This window comes from Struthio camelus, chromosome 3 (genome assembly GCF_040807025.1).
Source record: "Struthio camelus isolate bStrCam1 chromosome 3, bStrCam1.hap1, whole genome shotgun sequence".
Lineage (NCBI taxonomy): Eukaryota > Metazoa > Chordata > Aves > Struthioniformes > Struthionidae > Struthio > Struthio camelus.
In genome coordinates this window covers 5,578,533-5,597,111 of record NC_090944.1, presented here as the reverse complement: position 1 = coordinate 5,597,111, position 18,579 = coordinate 5,578,533, and the positions used below count along the sequence as shown (strand labels likewise).

Sequence of the window (18,579 nt, the reverse complement as noted above, 5' to 3'; positions counted from 1 at the left end):
TGTTTGGGGTGCTGGGCTTTGTTGTGGGGGTGCAGAGGGGATCTGGGCATTGTTTTTGAGGTGCTGGACTTGTCATAGTGGTGCTGAGGGGATCTGGGCTTGTGTTAGGGGTGCTGGGCATGTTGTGCCAGTGCGGAGGGGATCTGGGGCTTGTATTGGAGGTGTTGGGCCTGTTATGGGTGTGCAGAGGGGATCTGGGCTGTGTGTTTGTTGTGTTGGGCTTGTGGGAGTGCAGAGGGGATCTGGGCTTGTCATGGGGGTGCTGAGGGGATCCGGACCTTCTTGTGGGGGTGCTGAGGGAATATGGGGCTTGTTTTGAGGTGCTGGGCTTGTCATGCAGGCTGCTGGGCTTTTTGTGGAAGTGCAGAGGGGAGCTGGGCGTTGTGTTGGAGTTGCTGGGCTTTGTTTTAGGGGTGCTGAGGGGATCTGGGCATTGTTTTTGAAGTGCTGGGCTTTGTTGTGGGGGTGCAGAGGGGATCTGGGCTTTGTGTTGGGGGTGCTGGACTTGTCATAGTGGTGCTGAGGGGATCTGGGCTTGTGTTAGGGGTGCTGGGCGTGTTGTGCCAGTGCGGAGGGGATCTGGGGCTTGTACTGGAGGTGTTGGGCCTGTTATGGGGGTGCAGAGGGGATCTGGGCTGTGTGTTTGTTGTGTTGGGCTTGTGGGAGTGCAGAGGGCATCTGGGCTTGTCATGGGGGTGCTGAGGGGATTTGGACCTTCTTGTGGGGGTGCTGAGGGAATATGGGGCTTGTTTTGAGGTGCTGGGCTTGTCATGCAGGCTGCTGGGCTTTTTGTGGAAGTGCAGAGGGGAGCTGGGCGATGTGTTGGAGTTGCTGGGCCTTGTTTTGGGGGTGCTGAGGGGATGTGGGCCTTGTGTCGGGGGAGCTGGTCTTGCAATGGGTTTGCTGAGGGGATGTGGGCCTTGTTTTGGGGTTCTGAGGGGATCTGGGGCATTGTGTTGGGGGTGCAGGGCTTGTGGTAGGGGTGCTGAGGGGATCGGGGCATTGTGTTGGGGGTGCTGGGCTTGGGGTAGGGGTGCTGGGGGGATCTGGCCATTGCGTTGGGGGTGCAGAGGGGATCTGGGCGTTGTGGTGGGGCTGCTGAGGTGATCCGGGGCATTGTTTTGGAGGTGCGGCGCTTGTAGTGGGGGTGCTGAGGGGATCTGGCCATGTTTTCGAGGTGCGGGGCCTTTTTTTCCGTGGTGTAGAGGAGATCTGGGCATTGTGTTGGGGGTGCTGGGCTTGTGGTGGGGGTGCGGAGGGGATCTGGGGCTTGTATTGGAGGTGTTGGGCCTGTTATGGGGGTGCAGAGGGGATCTGGGCTGTGTGTTTGTTGTGTTGGGCTTGTGGGAGTGCAGAGGGCATCTGGGCTTGTCATGGGGGTGCTGAGGGGATCCGGACCTTCTTGTGGGGGTGCTGAGGGAATATGGGGCTTGTTTTGAGGTGCTGGGCTTGTCATGCAGGCTGCTGGGCTTTTTGTGGAAGTGCAGAGGGGAGCTGGGCGTTGTGTTGGAGTTGCTGGGCTTTGTTTTAGGGGTGCTGAGGGGATCTGGGCATTGTTTTTGAAGTGCTGGGCTTTGTTGTGGGGGTGCAGAGGGGATCTGGGCATTGTGTTGGGGGTGCTGGACTTGTCATAGTGGTGCTGAGGGGATCTGGGCTTGTGTTAGGGGTGCTGGGCATGTTGTGCGAGTGCGGAGGGGATCTGGGGCTTGTATTGGAGGTGTTGGGCCTGTTATGGGTGTGCCGAGGGGATCTGGGCATTATTTGTTGTTTTGGGCTTGTGGGAGTGCAGAGGGGATCTGGGCTTGTCATGGGGGTGCTGAGGGGATTTGGACCTTCTTGTGGGGGTGCTGAGGGAATATGGGGCTTGTTTTGAGGTGCTGGGCTTGTCATGCAGGCTGCTGGGCTTTTTGTGGAAGTGCAGAGGGGAGGTGGGCGTTGTGTTGGAGTTGCTGGGCCTTGTTTTGGGGGTGCTGAGGGGATGTGGGCCTTGTGTCGGGGGAGCTGGTCTTGTAATGGGTTTGCTGAGGGGATGTGGGCCTTGTTTTGGGGTTCTGAGGGGATCTGGGGCATTGTGTTGGGGGTGCAGGGCTTGTGGTAGGGGTGCTGAGGGGATCGGGGCATTGTGTTGGGGGTGCTGGGCTTGGGGTAGGGGTGCTGGGGGGATCTGGCCATTGCGTTGGGGGTGCAGAGGGGATCTGGGCGTTGTGGTGGGGCTGCTGAGGTGATCCGGGGCATTGTTTTGGAGGTGCGGGGCTTGTAGTGGGGGTGCTGAGGGGATCTGGCCATGTTTTCGAGGTGCGGGGCCTTTTTTTCCATGGTGTAGAGGAGATCTGGGCATTGTGTTGGGGGTGCTGGGCTTGTGGTGGGGGTGCTGAGGGGATCTGGGGCTTGTATTGGAGGTGTTGGGGCTGTTATGGGGGTGCAGAGGGGATCTGGGCTGTGTGTTTGTTGTGTTGAGCTTGTGGGAGTGTTGAGGGGATCTGGGCTTGTTTTTGAGGTGTTGGGCTTGTGTTGCGGGGGCTGGGCTTGTTTTGGGGGTGCAGAGGGGAGCTGGGCATTGTGTTGGAGGTGCTGGGCCTAGTTTTGGGGGATCTGGGTGTTGTGTTGGGGGTGCTAGGCTTGTTTTCGGGCTGCTCAGTGGAGCTGGGTGTTGTGTTGGGGGTGCTAGTCTTGTCATGAGGGTACTGAAGGGATCTGGGCGTTGTGTTGGGGGTGCTGGGCTTGTGGTGGGGGTGCTGAGGGGATCTGGGCATTGTTTTTGAAGTGCTGGGCTTTGTTGTGGGGGTGCAGAGGGGATCTGGGCATTGTTTTTGAGGTGCTGGACTTGTCATAGTGGTGCTGAGGGGATCTGGGCTTGTGTTAGGGGTGCTGGGCATGTTGTGCGAGTGCGGAGGGGATCTGGGGCTTGTATTGGAGGTGTTGGGCCTGTTATGGGGGTGCAGAGGGGATCTGGGCTGTGTGTTTGTTGTGTTGGGCTTGTGGGAGTGCAGAGGGCATCTGGGCTTGTCATGGGGGTGCTGAGGGGATCTGGACCTTCTTGTGGGGGTGCTGAGGGAATATGGGGCTTGTTTTGAGGTGCTGGGCTTGTCATGCAGGCTGCTGGGCTTTTTGTGGAAGTGCAGAGGGGAGCTGGGCGTTGTGTTGGAGTTGCTGGGCCTTGTTTTGGGGGTGCTGAGGGGATGTGGGCCTTGTGTCAGGGGAGCTGGTCTTGCAATGGGTTTGCTGAGGGGATATGGGCCTTGTTTTGGGGTTCTGAGGGGATCTGGGGCATTGTGTTGGGGGTGCAGGGCTTGTGGTAGGGGTGCTGAGGGGATCGGGGCATTGTGTTGGGGGTGCAGGGCTTGGGGTAGGGGTGCTGGGGGGATCTGGCCATTGCGTTGGGGGTGCAGAGGGGATCTGGGCGTTGTGGTGGGGCTGCTGAGGTGATCCGGGGCATTGTTTTGGAGGTGCGGGGCTTGTAGTGGGGGTGCTGAGGGGATCTGGCCATGTTTTCGAGGTGCGGGGCCTTTTTTTCCGTGGTGTAGAGGAGATCTGGGCATTGTGTTGGGGGTGCTGGGCTTGTGGTGGGGGTGCGGAGGGGATCTGGGGCTTGTATTGGAGGTGTTGGGCCTGTTATGGGTGTGCAGAGGGGATCTGGGCTGTGTGTTTGTTGTGTTGAGCTTGTGGGAGTGTTGAGGGGATCTGGGCTTGTTTTTGAGGTGTTGGGCTTGTGTTGCGGGGGCTGGGCTTGTTTTGGGGGTGCAGAGGGGAGCTGGGCATTGTGTTGGAGGTGCTGGGCCTAGTTTTGGGGGATCTGGGTGTTGTGTTGGGGGTGCGAGGCTTGTTTTCGGGCTGCTCAGTGGAGCTGGGTGTTGTGTTGGGGGTGCTGGTCTTGTCATGAGGGTACTGAACGGGATCTGGGCGTTGTGTTGGGGGTGCTGGGCTTGTTGTGGGGGTGCTGAGGGGATCTGGGCTGTGTGTTTGTTGTGTTGGGCTTTGTTGTGGGGGTGCAGAGGGGATCTGGGCATTGTTTTTGAGGTGCTGGACTTGTCATAGTGGTGCTGAGGGGATCTGGGCTTGTGTTGGGGGTGCTGGGCTTGTGGTGGGGGTGCGGAGGGGATCTGGGGCTTGTATTGGAGGTGTTGGGCCTGTTATGGGGGTGCAGAGGGGATCTGGGCTGTGTGTTTGTTGTGTTGGGCTTGTGGGAGTGCAGAGGGCATCTGGGCTTGTCATGGGGGTGCTGAGGGGATCCGGACCTTCTTGTGGGGGTGCTGAGGGAATATGGGGCTTGTTTTGAGGTGCTGGGCTTGTCATGCAGGCTGCTGGGCTTTTTGTGGAAGTGCAGAGGGGAGCTGGGCGTTGTGTTGGATTTGCTGGGCTTTGTTTTAGGGGTGCTGAGGGGATCTGGGCATTGTTTTTGAAGTGCTGGGCTTTGTTGTGGGGGTGCAGAGGGGATCTGGGCATTGTGTTGGGGGTGCTGGACTTGTCATAGTGGTGCTGAGGGGATCTGGGCTTGTGTTAGGGGTGCTGGGCATGTTGTGCGAGTGCGGAGGGGATCTGGGGCTTGTATTGGAGGTGTTGGGCCTGTTATGGGTGTGCCGAGGGGATCTGGGCATTATTTGTTGTTTTGGGCTTGTGGGAGTGCAGAGGGGATCTGGGCTTGTCATGGGGGTGCTGAGGGGATTTGGACCTTCTTGTGGGGGTGCTGAGGGAATATGGGGCTTGTTTTGAGGTGCTGGGCTTGTCATGCAGGCTGCTGGGCTTTTTGTGGAAGTGCAGAGGGGAGGTGGGCGTTGTGTTGGAGTTGCTGGGCCTTGTTTTGGGGGTGCTGAGGGGATGTGGGCCTTGTGTCGGGGGAGCTGGTCTTGTAATGGGTTTGCTGAGGGGATGTGGGCCTTGTTTTGGGGTTCTGAGGGGATCTGGGGCATTGTGTTGGGGGTGCAGGGCTTGTGGTAGGGGTGCTGAGGGGATCGGGGCATTGTGTTGGGGGTGCTGGGCTTGGGGTAGGGGTGCTGGGGGGATCTGGCCATTGCGTTGGGGGTGCAGAGGGGATCTGGGCGTTGTGGTGGGGCTGCTGAGGTGATCCGGGGCATTGTTTTGGAGGTGCGGCGCTTGTAGTGGGGGTGCTGAGGGGATCTGGCCATGTTTTCGAGGTGCGGGGCCTTTTTTTCCATGGTGTAGAGGAGATCTGGGCATTGTGTTGGGGGTGCTGGGCTTGTGGTGGGGGTGCTGAGGGGATCTGGGGCTTGTATTGGAGGTGTTGGGCCTGTTATGGGGGTGCAGAGGGGATCTGGGCTGTGTGTTTGTTGTGTTGAGCTTGTGGGAGTGTTGAGGGGATCTGGGCTTGTTTTTGAGGTGTTGGGCTTGTGTTGCGGGGGCTGGGCTTGTTTTGGGGGTGCAGAGGGGAGCTGGGCATTGTGTTGGAGGTGCTGGGCCTAGTTTTGGGGGATCTGGGTGTTGTGTTGGGGGTGCTAGGCTTGTTTTCGGGCTGCTCAGTGGAGCTGGGTGTTGTGTTGGGGGTGCTAGTCTTGTCATGAGGGTACTGAAGGGATCTGGGCGTTGTGTTGGGGGTGCTGGGCTTGTGGTGGGGGTGCTGAGGGCATCTGGGCATTGTTTTTGAAGTGCTGGGCTTTGTTGTGGGGGTGCAGAGGGGATCTGGGCATTGTTTTTGAGGTGCTGGACTTGTCATAGTGGTGCTGAGGGGATCTGGGCTTGTGTTAGGGGTGCTGGGCATGTTGTGCGAGTGCGGAGGGGATCTGGGGCTTGTATTGGAGGTGTTGGGCCTGTTATGGGTGTGCAGAGGGGATCTGGGCTGTGTGTTTGTTGTGTTGGGCTTGTGGGAGTGCAGAGGGCATCTGGGCTTGTCATGGGGGTGCTGAGGGGATTTGGACCTTCTTGTGGGGGTGCTGAGGGAATATGGGGCTTGTTTTGAGGTGCTGGGCTTGTCATGCAGGCTGCTGGGCTTTTTGTGGAAGTGCAGAGGGGAGGTGGGCGTTGTGTTGGAGTTGCTGGGCCTTGTTTTGGGGGTGCTGAGGGGATGTGGGCCTTGTGTCGGGGGAGCTGGTCTTGTAATGGGTTTGCTGAGGGGATGTGGGCCTTGTTTTGGGGTTCTGAGGGGATCTGGGGCATTGTGTTGGGGGTGCAGGGCTTGTGGTAGGGGTGCTGAGGGGATCGGGGCATTGTGTTGGGGGTGCTGGGCTTGGGGTAGGGGTGCTGGGGGGATCTGGCCATTGCGTTGGGGGTGCAGAGGGGATCTGGGCGTTGTGGTGGGGCTGCTGAGGTGATCCGGGGCATTGTTTTGGAGGTGCGGCGCTTGTAGTGGGGGTGCTGAGGGGATCTGGCCATGTTTTCGAGGTGCGGGGCCTTTTTTTCCATGGTGTAGAGGAGATCTGGGCATTGTGTTGGGGGTGCTGGGCTTGTGGTGGGGGTGCTGAGGGGATCTGGGGCTTGTATTGGAGGTGTTGGGCCTGTTATGGGGGTGCAGAGGGGATCTGGGCTGTGTGTTTGTTGTGTTGAGCTTGTGGGAGTGTTGAGGGGATCTGGGCTTGTTTTTGAGGTGTTGGGCTTGTGTTGCGGGGGCTGGGCTTGTTTTGGGGGTGCAGAGGGGAGCTGGGCATTGTGTTGGAGGTGCTGGGCCTAGTTTTGGGGGATCTGGGTGTTGTGTTGGGGGTGCTAGGCTTGTTTTCGGGCTGCTCAGTGGAGCTGGGTGTTGTGTTGGGGGTGCTAGTCTTGTCATGAGGGTACTGAAGGGATCTGGGCGTTGTGTTGGGGGTGCTGGGCTTGTGGTGGGGGTGCTGAGGGGATCTGGGCATTGTTTTTGAAGTGCTGGGCTTTGTTGTGGGGGTGCAGAGGGGATCTGGGCATTGTTTTTGAGGTGCTGGACTTGTCATAGTGGTGCTGAGGGGATCTGGGCTTGTGTTAGGGGTGCTGGGCATGTTGTGCGAGTGCGGAGGGGATCTGGGGCTTGTATTGGAGGTGTTGGGCCTGTTATGGGGGTGCAGAGGGGATCTGGGCTGTGTGTTTGTTGTGTTGGGCTTGTGGGAGTGCAGAGGGCATCTGGGCTTGTCATGGGGGTGCTGAGGGGATCTGGACCTTCTTGTGGGGGTGCTGAGGGAATATGGGGCTTGTTTTGAGGTGCTGGGCTTGTCATGCAGGCTGCTGGGCTTTTTGTGGAAGTGCAGAGGGGAGCTGGGCGTTGTGTTGGAGTTGCTGGGCCTTGTTTTGGGGGTGCTGAGGGGATGTGGGCCTTGTGTCAGGGGAGCTGGTCTTGCAATGGGTTTGCTGAGGGGATCTGGGCCTTGTTTTGGGGTTCTGAGGGGATCTGGGGCATTGTGTTGGGGGTGCAGGGCTTGTGGTAGGGGTGCTGAGGGGATCGGGGCATTGTGTTGGGGGTGCTGGGCTTGGGGTAGGGGTGCTGGGGGGATCTGGCCATTGCGTTGGGGGTGCAGAGGGGATCTGGGCGTTGTGGTGGGGCTGCTGAGGTGATCCGGGGCATTGTTTTGGAGGTGCGGCGCTTGTAGTGGGGGTGCTGAGGGGATCTGGCCATGTTTTCGAGGTGCGGGGCCTTTTTTTCCATGGTGTAGAGGAGATCTGGGCATTGTGTTGGGGGTGCTGGGCTTGTGGTGGGGGTGCGGAGGGGATCTGGGGCTTGTATTGGAGGTGTTGGGCCTGTTATGGGGGTGCAGAGGGGATCTGGGCTGTGTGTTTGTTGTGTTGAGCTTGTGGGAGTGTTGAGGGGATCTGGGCTTGTTTTTGAGGTGTTGGGCTTGTGTTGCGGGGGCTGGGCTTGTTTTGGGGGTGCAGAGGGGAGCTGGGCATTGTGTTGGAGGTGCTGGGCCTAGTTTTGGGGGATCTGGGTGTTGTGTTGGGGGTGCGAGGCTTGTTTTCGGGCTGCTCAGTGGAGCTGGGTGTTGTGTTGGGGGTGCTGGTCTTGTCATGAGGGTACTGAAGGGGATCTGGGCGTTGTGTTGGGGGTGCTGGGCTTGTTGTGGGGGTGCTGAGGGGATCTGGGCTGTGTGTTTGTTGTGTTGGGCTTTGTTGTGGGGGTGCAGAGGGGATCTGGGCATTGTTTTTGAGGTGCTGGACTTGTCATAGTGGTGCTGAGGGGATCTGGGCTTGTGTTAGGGGTGCTGGGCGTGTTGTGCCAGTGCGGAGGGGATCTGGGGCTTGTATTGGAGGTGTTGGGCCTGTTATGGGGGTGCAGAGGGGATCTGGGCTGTGTGTTTGTTGTGTTGGGCTTGTGGGAGTGCAGAGGGCATCTGGGCTTGTCATGGGGGTGCTGAGGGGATCCGGACCTTCTTGTGGGGGTGCTGAGGGAATATGGGGCTTGTTTTGAGGTGCTGGGCTTGTCATGCAGGCTGCTGGGCTTTTTGTGGAAGTGCAGAGGGGAGCTGGGCGTTGTGTTGGATTTGCTGGGCTTTGTTTTAGGGGTGCTGAGGGGATCTGGGCATTGTTTTTGAAGTGCTGGGCTTTGTTGTGGGGGTGCAGAGGGGATCTGGGCATTGTGTTGGGGGTGCTGGACTTGTCATAGTGGTGCTGAGGGGATCTGGGCTTGTGTTAGGGGTGCTGGGCGTGTTGTGCCAGTGCGGAGGGGATCTGGGGCTTGTATTGGAGGTGTTGGGCCTGTTATGGGTGTGCCGAGGGGATCTGGGCATTATTTGTTGTTTTGGGCTTGTGGGAGTGCAGAGGGGATCTGGGCTTGTCATGGGGGTGCTGAGGGGATTTGGACCTTCTTGTGGGGGTGCTGAGGGAATATGGGGCTTGTTTTGAGGTGCTGGGCTTGTCATGCAGGCTGCTGGGCTTTTTGTGGAAGTGCAGAGGGGAGGTGGGCGTTGTGTTGGAGTTGCTGGGCCTTGTTTTGGGGGTGCTGAGGGGATGTGGGCCTTGTGTCGGGGGAGCTGGTCTTGTAATGGGTTTGCTGAGGGGATGTGGGCCTTGTTTTGGGGTTCTGAGGGGATCTGGGGCATTGTGTTGGGGGTGCAGGGCTTGTGGTAGGGGTGCTGAGGGGATCGGGGCATTGTGTTGGGGGTGCTGGGCTTGGGGTAGGGGTGCTGGGGGGATCTGGCCATTGCGTTGGGGGTGCAGAGGGGATCTGGGCGTTGTGGTGGGGCTGCTGAGGTGATCCGGGGCATTGTTTTGGAGGTGCGGGGCTTGTAGTGGGGGTGCTGAGGGGATCTGGCCATGTTTTCGAGGTGCGGGGCCTTTTTTTCCATGGTGTAGAGGAGATCTGGGCATTGTGTTGGGGGTGCTGGGCTTGTGGTGGGGGTGCTGAGGGGATCTGGGGCTTGTATTGGAGGTGTTGGGCCTGTTATGGGGGTGCAGAGGGGATCTGGGCTGTGTGTTTGTTGTGTTGAGCTTGTGGGAGTGTTGAGGGGATCTGGGCTTGTTTTTGAGGTGTTGGGCTTGTGTTGCGGGGGCTGGGCTTGTTTTGGGGGTGCAGAGGGGAGCTGGGCATTGTGTTGGAGGTGCTGGGCCTAGTTTTGGGGGATCTGGGTGTTGTGTTGGGGGTGCTAGGCTTGTTTTCGGGCTGCTCAGTGGAGCTGGGTGTTGTGTTGGGGGTGCTAGTCTTGTCATGAGGGTACTGAAGGGATCTGGGCGTTGTGTTGGGGGTGCTGGGCTTGTGGTGGGGGTGCTGAGGGCATCTGGGCATTGTTTTTGAAGTGCTGGGCTTTGTTGTGGGGGTGCAGAGGGGATCTGGGCATTGTTTTTGAGGTGCTGGACTTGTCATAGTGGTGCTGAGGGGATCTGGGCTTGTGTTAGGGGTGCTGGGCGTGTTGTGCCAGTGCGGAGGGGATCTGGGGCTTGTATTGGAGGTGTTGGGCCTGTTATGGGTGTGCAGAGGGGATCTGGGCTGTGTGTTTGTTGTGTTGGGCTTGTGGGAGTGCAGAGGGCATCTGGGCTTGTCATGGGGGTGCTGAGGGGATCTGGACCTTCTTGTGGGGGTGCTGAGGGAATATGGGGCTTGTTTTGAGGTGCTGGGCTTGTCATGCAGGCTGCTGGGCTTTTTGTGGAAGTGCAGAGGGGAGCTGGGCGTTGTGTTGGAGTTGCTGGGCCTTGTTTTGGGGGTGCTGAGGGGATGTGGGCCTTGTGTCAGGGGAGCTGGTCTTGTCATGGGTTTGCTGAGGGGATCTGGGCATTGTGTTGGGGGTGCTGTGCTTGGGGTAGGGGTGCTGAGGGGATCTGGGCATTGCGTTGGGGGTGCAGGGCTTGTGGTGGGGCTTCTGAGGTGATCGGGGCATTGTTTTGGAGGTGCGGGGCTTGTAGTGGGGGTGCTGAGGGGATCTGGCCATGTTTTCGAGGTGCTGGGCCTTTTTTTCCGTGGTGCAGAGGAAATCTGGGCATTGTGTTGGGGGTGCTGGGCTTGTGGTGGGGGTGCAGAGGGGATCTGGGCGTTGTGGTGGGGGTGCTCAGGAGAACGGGGCCTTGTATTGGGGGTACTGAGGGGATCAGCGGCTTGTTTTCGAGGTGCTGGATGTGTTTTGGGAGTGCAGAGGGGATCAGGGCCTTGTGGTGGGGGTGCTGAGGGGATCTGGGCATTGTGTTGGGGGTGCTGAGGGGATCGGGGCATTGTGTTGGGGGTGCTGGGTGTTGTTTTTGGACTGCTGGGCTTGTGGTGGGGATGCTGAGGGGATCTGGGCTTTGTGTTTGGGGTGCTGGGCTTTGTTGTGGGGGTGCCGAGGGGATCAGGGCCTTGTGTTGGGGGTGCTGGACTTGTCATAGTGGTGCTGAGCGGATCTGGGCATTGTGTTGGGGGTGCTGGGCATGTTGTGCGAGTGCGGAGGGGATCTGGGGCTTGTATTGGAGGTGTTGGGCCTGTTATGGGGGTGCAGAGGGGATTGGGCTGTGTGTTTGTTGTGTAGAGCTTGTGGGAGTGTTGAGGGGATCAGGGGCTTGTTTTTGAGGTGTTGGGCTTGTGTTGCGGGGGCTGGGCTTGTTTTGGGGGTGCAGAGGGGAGCTGGGCATTGTGTTGGAGGTGCTGGGCCTAGTTTTGGGGGATCTGGGTGTTGTGTTGGGGGTGCTAGGCTTGTTTTCGGGCTGCTCAGTGGAGCTGGGTGTTGTGTTGGGGGTGCTGGTCTTGTCATGAGGGTACTGAAGGGATCTGGGCGTTGTGTTGGGGGTGCTGGGCTTGTGGTGGGGGTGCTGAGGGCATCTGGGCATTGTTTTTGAAGTGCTGGGCTTTGTTGTGGGGGTGCAGAGGGGATCTGGGCATTGTTTTTGAGGTGCTGGACTTGTCATAGTGGTGCTGAGGGGATCTGGGCTTGTGTTAGGGGTGCTGGGCGTGTTGTGCCAGTGCGGAGGGGATCTGGGGCTTGTATTGGAGGTGTTGGGCCTGTTATGGGTGTGCAGAGGGGATCTGGGCTGTGTGTTTGTTGTGTTGGGCTTGTGGGAGTGCAGAGGGGATCTGGGCTTGTCATGGGGGTGCTGAGGGGATTTGGACCTTCTTGTGGGGGTGCTGAGGGAATATGGGGCTTGTTTTGAGGTGCTGGGCTTGTCATGCAGGCTGCTGGGCTTTTTGTGGAAGTGCAGAGGGGAGGTGGGCGTTGTGTTGGAGTTGCTGGGCCTTGTTTTGGGGGTGCTGAGGGGATGTGGGCCTTGTGTCGGGGGAGCTGGTCTTGTAATGGGTTTGCTGAGGGGATGTGGGCCTTGTTTTGGGGTTCTGAGGGGATCTGGGGCATTGTGTTGGGGGTGCAGGGCTTGTGGTAGGGGTGCTGAGGGGATCGGGGCATTGTGTTGGGGGTGCTGGGCTTGGGGTAGGGGTGCTGGGGGGATCTGGCCATTGCGTTGGGGGTGCAGAGGGGATCTGGGCGTTGTGGTGGGGCTGCTGAGGTGATCCGGGGCATTGTTTTGGAGGTGCGGGGCTTGTAGTGGGGGTGCTGAGGGGATCTGGCCATGTTTTCGAGGTGCGGGGCCTTTTTTTCCATGGTGTAGAGGAGATCTGGGCATTGTGTTGGGGGTGCTGGGCTTGTGGTGGGGGTGCTGAGGGGATCTGGGGCTTGTATTGGAGGTGTTGGGCCTGTTATGGGGGTGCAGAGGGGATCTGGGCTGTGTGTTTGTTGTGTTGAGCTTGTGGGAGTGTTGAGGGGATCTGGGCTTGTTTTTGAGGTGTTGGGCTTGTGTTGCGGGGGCTGGGCTTGTTTTGGGGGTGCAGAGGGGAGCTGGGCATTGTGTTGGAGGTGCTGGGCCTAGTTTTGGGGGATCTGGGTGTTGTGTTGGGGGTGCTAGGCTTGTTTTCGGGCTGCTCAGTGGAGCTGGGTGTTGTGTTGGGGGTGCTAGTCTTGTCATGAGGGTACTGAAGGGATCTGGGCGTTGTGTTGGGGGTGCTGGGCTTGTGGTGGGGGTGCTGAGGGGATCTGGGCATTGTTTTTGAAGTGCTGGGCTTTGTTGTGGGGGCGCAGAGGGGATCTGGGCATTGTTTTTGAGGTGCTGGACTTGTCATAGTGGTGCTGAGGGGATCTGGGCTTGTGTTAGGGGTGCTGGGCATGTTGTGCGAGTGCGGAGGGGATCTGGGGCTTGTATTGGAGGTGTTGGGCCTGTTATGGGGGTGCAGAGGGGATCTGGGCTGTGTGTTTGTTGTGTTGGGCTTGTGGGAGTGCAGAGGGCATCTGGGCTTGTCATGGGGGTGCTGAGGGGATCCGGACCTTCTTGTGGGGGTGCTGAGGGAATATGGGGCTTGTTTTGAGGTGCTGGGCTTGTCATGCAGGCTGCTGGGCTTTTTGTGGAAGTGCAGAGGGGAGCTGGGCGTTGTGTTGGAGTTGCTGGGCTTTGTTTTAGGGGTGCTGAGGGGATCTGGGCATTGTTTTTGAAGTGCTGGGCTTTGTTGTGGGGGTGCAGAGGGGATCTGGGCATTGTGTTGGGGGTGCTGGACTTGTCATAGTGGTGCTGAGGGGATCTGGGCTTGTGTTAGGGGTGCTGGGCGTGTTGTGCCAGTGCGGAGGGGATCTGGGGCTTGTATTGGAGGTGTTGGGCCTGTTATGGGGGTGCAGAGGGGATCTGGGCTGTGTGTTTGTTGTGTTGGGCTTGTGGGAGTGCAGAGGGCATCTGGGCTTGTCATGGGGGTGCTGAGGGGATTTGGACCTTCTTGTGGGGGTGCTGAGGGAATATGGGGCTTGTTTTGAGGTGCTGGGCTTGTCATGCAGGCTGCTGGGCTTTTTGTGGAAGTGCAGAGGGGAGCTGGGCGATGTGTTGGAGTTGCTGGGCCTTGTTTTGGGGGTGCTGAGGGGATGTGGGCCTTGTGTCAGGGGAGCTGGTCTTGTAATGGGTTTGCTGAGGGGATATGGGCCTTGTTTTGGGGTTCTGAGGGGATCTGGGGCATTGTGTTGGGGGTGCAGGGCTTGTGGTAGGGGTGCTGAGGGGATCGGGGCATTGTGTTGGGGGTGCTGGGCTTGGGGTAGGGGTGCTGGGGGGATCTGGCCATTGCGTTGGGGGTGCAGAGGGAATCTGGGCGTTGTGGTGGGGCTGCTGAGGTGATCCGGGGCATTGTTTTGGAGGTGCGGGGCTTGTAGTGGGGGTGCTGAGGGGATCTGGCCATGTTTTCGAGGTGCGGGGCCTTTTTTTCCGTGGTGTAGAGGAGATCTGGGCATTGTGTTGGGGGTGCTGGGCTTGTGGTGGGGGTGCTGAGGGGATCTGGGGCTTGTATTGGAGGTGTTGGGCCTGTTATGGGGGTGCAGAGGGGATCTGGGCTGTGTGTTTGTTGTGTTGAGCTTGTGGGAGTGTTGAGGGGATCTGGGCTTGTTTTTGAGGTGTTGGGCTTGTGTTGCGGGGGCTGGGCTTGTTTTGGGGGTGCAGAGGGGAGCTGGGCATTGTGTTGGAGGTGCTGGGCCTAGTTTTGGGGGATCTGGGTGTTGTGTTGGGGGTGCGAGGCTTGTTTTCGGGCTGCTCAGTGGAGCTGGGTGTTGTGTTGGGGGTGCTGGTCTTGTCATGAGGGTACTGAACGGGATCTGGGCGTTGTGTTGGGGGTGCTGGGCTTGTGGTGGGGGTGCTGAGGGGATCTGGGCTGTGTGTTTGTTGTGTTGGGCTTGTGGGAGTGCAGAGGGCATCTGGGCTTGTCATGGGGGTGCTGAGGGGATTTGGACCTTCTTGTTGGGGTGCTGAGGGAATATGGGGCTTGTTTTGAGGTGCTGGGCTTGTCATGCAGGCTGCTGGGCTTTTTGTGGAAGTGCAGAGGGGAGCTGGGCGATGTGTTGGAGTTGCTGGGCCTTGTTTTGGGGGTGCTGAGGGGATGTGGGCCTTGTGTCGGGGGAGCTGGTCTTGTAATGGGTTTGCTGAGGGGATATGGGCCTTGTTTTGGGGTTCTGAGTGGATCTGGGGCATTGTGTTGGGGGTGCAGGGCTTGTGGTAGGGGTGCTGAGGGGATCGGGGCATTGTGTTGGGGGTGCTGGGCTTGGGGTAGGGGTGCTGAGGGGATCTGGGCATTGCGTTGGGGGTGCAGAGGGGATCTGGGCGTTGTGGTGGGGCTGCTGAGGTGATCCGGGGCATTGTTTTGGAGGTGCGGGGCTTGTAGTGGGGGTGCTGAGGGGATCTGGCCATGTTTTCGAGGTGCGGGGCCTTTTTTTCCGTGGTGTAGAGGAGATCTGGGCATTGTGTTGGGGGTGCTGGGCGTGTTGTGTGAGTGCTGAGGGGATCTGGGGCTTGTATTGGAGGTGTTGGGCCTGTTATGGGTGTGCAGAGGGGATCTGGGCTGTGTGTTTGTTGTGTTGGGCTTGTGGGAGTGCAGAGGGCATCTGGGCTTGTCATGGGGGTGCTGAGGGGATCCGGACCTTCTTGTGGGGGTGCTGAGGGAATATGGGGCTTGTTTTGAGGTGCTGGGCTTGTCATGCAGGCTGCTGGGCTTTTTGTGGAAGTGCAGAGGGGAGCTGGGCGTTGTGTTGGAGTTGCTGGGCTTTGTTTTAGGGGTGCTGAGGGGATCTGGGCATTGTTTTTGAAGTGCTGGGCTTTGTTGTGGGGGCGCAGAGGGGATCTGGGCATTGTGTTGGGGGTGCTGGACTTGTCATAGTGGTGCTGAGGGGATCTGGGCTTGTGTTAGGGGTGCTGGGCGTGTTGTGCCAGTGCGGAGGGGATCTGGGGCTTGTATTGGAGGTGTTGGGCCTGTTATGGGGGTGCAGAGGGGATCTGGGCTGTGTGTTTGTTGTGTTGGGCTTGTGGGAGTGCAGAGGGCATCTGGGCTTGTCATGGGGGTGCTGAGGGGATCTGGACCTTCTTGTGGGGGTGCTGAGGGAATATGGGGCTTGTTTTGAGGTGCTGGGCTTGTCATGCAGGCTGCTGGGCTTTTTGTGGAAGTGCAGAGGGGAGCTGGGCGTTGTGTTGGAGTTGCTGGGCCTTGTTTTGGGGGTGCTGAGGGGATGTGGGCCTTGTGTCGGGGGAGCTGGTCTTGTCATGGGTTTGCTGAGGGGATCTGGGCCTTGTTTTGGGGTTCTGAGGGGATCTGGGGCATTGTGTTGGAGGTGCGGGGCTTCTGGTGGGGGTGCTGAGGGGATCGGGGCATTGTATTGGGGGTGCTGGGCTTGTGGTAGGGGTGCTGAGGGGATCTGGGCATTGCGTTGGGGGTGCAGAGGGGATCTGGGGCATTGTGTTGGGGGTGCTGGGCTTGTGGTGGGGGTGCAGAGGGGATCCGAGCGTTGTTTTGGGGGTGCTGCGCGTTGTTTTTGGAGTGCTGGGCTTGTGGTGGGGATGCTGAGGTGATTTAGGCTGTGTTTTTGGTTTGTTGGGCGTGTGGGAGTGCCTAGGGGATCTGGGCTATGTGTCGGTGGTGCTGACCGGATCTGGGCCTGTTTGTGGGGGTCCTGAGGGGATCTGGGGCTTGTTTTCAAGGTGCTGGCCTTGTTTTGGGGGTGCTGGCCTTGTTTTTGGGGTGCAGAGAGGATCTGGGCATTGTTGTGGGGCTGCTGAGGGAATATGGGGCTTGTTTTCGAGGTGCTGGGCTTGTTTTGCAGGGGATCTGGGCTTTTTGTGGGGGTGCAGAGGGGATGTGGGCCTTGTGTCGGGGGAGCTGGTCTTGTAATGGGTTTGCTGAGGGGATCTGGGCCTTGTTATGGGGTTGCTGAGGGGATCTGGGCATTGCGTTGGGGGTGCAGGGCGTGTGGTGGGGTGCTGAGGTGATCAGGGCGTTGTTTTGGAGGTGCGGGGCTTGTAGTGGGGGTGCTGAAGGGATCTGGCTTTGTTTTCGAGGTGCTGGGCCTTTTTTCCGTGGTGCAGAGGAAATCTGGGCATTGTGTTGGGGGTGCTGGGCTTGTGGTCAGGGTTCTGAGGGGATCTGGGCTTTGTGTCGGGGGAGCTGGTCTTGGAATGGGTTTGCTGAGGGGATCTGGGCCCTGTTGTGGGGGTGCTGAGGGGATCGGGGCATTGTGTTGGGGGTGCTTGTTTTCGAGGTGCTTGGCTTGTCATGCAGGCTGCTGGGCTTTTTGTGGAAGTGCAGAGTGGAGCTGGGCGTTGTGTTGGAGCTGTTGGGCCTTGTTTTGGGGGTGCTGAGGGGATCTGGGCCTTGTTTTGGGGTTGCTGAGGGGATCGGGGCATTGCGTTGGGGGTGCAGGGCTTGTGGTAGGGGTTGCTGAGGGGATCTGGCCTTGTTTTGGAGGTGCTGGGCTTGTAGTGGGGGTGCTGAGGGAATCTGTCCTTATTTTCGACGTGCTGGGCCTTTTTTCCGTGGTGCAGAGGAGATCTGGGCATTGTGTTGGGGGTGGTGGGCCTTGTGCTCGGCTTGCAGCAGCGATCTGGAGCTGTCATGGAGGTGGAGAGGGGATCTGGGCTTGTATTTCGGGTGCTGGGTCTTTTTTTAGTGGGGGTGCGGAGGGGATCTGGGCCTTGTTCCGGGGAGATCTGGGCGGTGTGTTGGGGGTGCTGAGGGGTTCTGGGCGTTGTTTTCGGGGTGCTGGGCTTATCGGCGTCCTGAGGGGATCTGGGTGTTGTGTTGGGAGTGCAGAGACTGTGTCGCTGGCTCCTTGAAAGCCTCAGCTGCAGCCTCTTGAAATGGGGCTACTCACCCCCCAGCAGGCAGCCCGCACGCCCTCCACCACTGCGTATGCCATGGCTCATGCAGCTTCCCGATTGTTCCTGTCTCCGCCTCTGGAGAACTCCGCAGATGCTTGGAGCTGCAGCTCACCTGGGTCACAACAAGGCACAAGGCTTGTGGCCGCTCCTCTTGCCCACAGCCCCTTGGCAGCACACGCAGCGACACAGTCACAGCTCTGCCTTCCCCTCTGAGTGGCATGCCACCACACCTCTGCCTCAGCACTCCTGCCTAGCTGAGAGCCACCAGAGCCACTGCCAGGGGCTGCTGTTGGCCAGGCAAGAGCCAGCACTACCTGGGCATCTTCCATAGGCAGCATGGGGGCACTCGCATGCTGCCCAATGTCTCTTTGCTCCACCTGGGAGGCAGAAAGCAGGTGACAACCCTCCCTCAGGGCTCCCTTTTGCCCCTGAGCAGGCACCCCTGCACCAGGCAGGCCCCAAAGGCACCCAGCCTTGCCGCACAGAGGGGCCCTGCAGACACACCTGCACCGGGCGCCTGGGCTGTGTCTCAGCACCAGGCAGCCTTTCGGGCAGCTCTGCGGCAGCCTTTCCATTTACCCTGGCCCTCCCTAAGCCATTGCCTGCTCTTCAGCACTCCCAACACCCATCCCCTCCTTGGCCTCTGCACCTCAGCCACGCCATGAGCACCTCTCTGCCTCTGGGCTCCATCCTGCCCTCAGTCTCCCCAGGGCCACGCCGCAGCTGCAAGGCCCACAGGCACACATTCAGGGAGCCCCCCGCATCACGGTCTCTCGCACAGCCTGATGCCCTGCAGCCAAGGCCTCTCTGCCTACCCTGCCTCCTGCCTTCTGCACACTCCTCCTCCGCTTCCTTGTGCACCACACAGGCTGCTGCAAGAAGAGGCACACACAGAGTGAGCGAGGGCAGCTCCTCTGCCAAGCCTTGCCTGCGCCAGAGGCATGTGGGTGCCGGCAGCGGCGGCGATTTCTTGCTGCGACCAGCTGCACAGTGCCGCACTCACTCTTGCATGCGGTTGCTCACCTCCAGCCTCCTCCTTCCTCTCTCTCTGCCTCATTGTCCTCGGCAAAGCTCTCGCACTAGTGCAGCACGAGTGTGCTGCTGGCTCTTTTGCATGAGCAGCAGCCCCTTGCTTCTTCTCAGGCAAGCCCTTGCTCTCCACCTCTTGCCGCCTCTGCGCCTGCTCCGTCCCCCACTTGCCTCTCACCTGCCCTTCTGCAGCAGCCCAAGATGATGCCTTCGAGCCTCCGATGCGCCAGCAGCGCCCCACCAGCAATCTCGCAGGCCCTGTCCCGTTGGGCACCTGAGGGCCGAGGCAGCTTGCACCTCATGCCCAGTTTGCCCTCTGGGCCTCTGGAGGCTTCTGCACGATGCACTGGCGATGTCTCACGTGCGCCGGCCACTCTGTGTGTGCAACTTTTGGGAGGCAGTCCAGCAGCTCATGGCCTTCATTGCTCACCAACACCGCCTGGTTGTCAGCACAACGGAGCCGGCTCTGCCTGTGCAGTGCACATATTGCTGTTGCCCTCTTCTCAGCACCCCCCCACCACAATCCTCTCTTGGCCTCGGCAGCTCAGCACGGCCATGCCCACCTCTCTGCCTCTGGGCTGCATCCTG

At 59.4% G+C, this 18,579-nt stretch overlaps 1 protein-coding gene across 1 annotated transcript in view; it reads right to left on the bottom strand.

Annotated features, from left to right (window-relative positions):
* Positions 1 to 18,019, bottom strand: part of LOC138066518 (otoferlin-like) — a 180,560-nt gene extending 162,541 nt beyond the window's left edge. The window contains 2 exon segments of the mRNA XM_068936384.1: positions 17,778 to 17,834; positions 17,986 to 18,019. Coding sequence (XP_068792485.1) covers positions 17,778 to 17,834; positions 17,986 to 18,019 — 91 coding nt within the window.
* Positions 18,020 to 18,579: the final 560 nt, after the last annotated feature.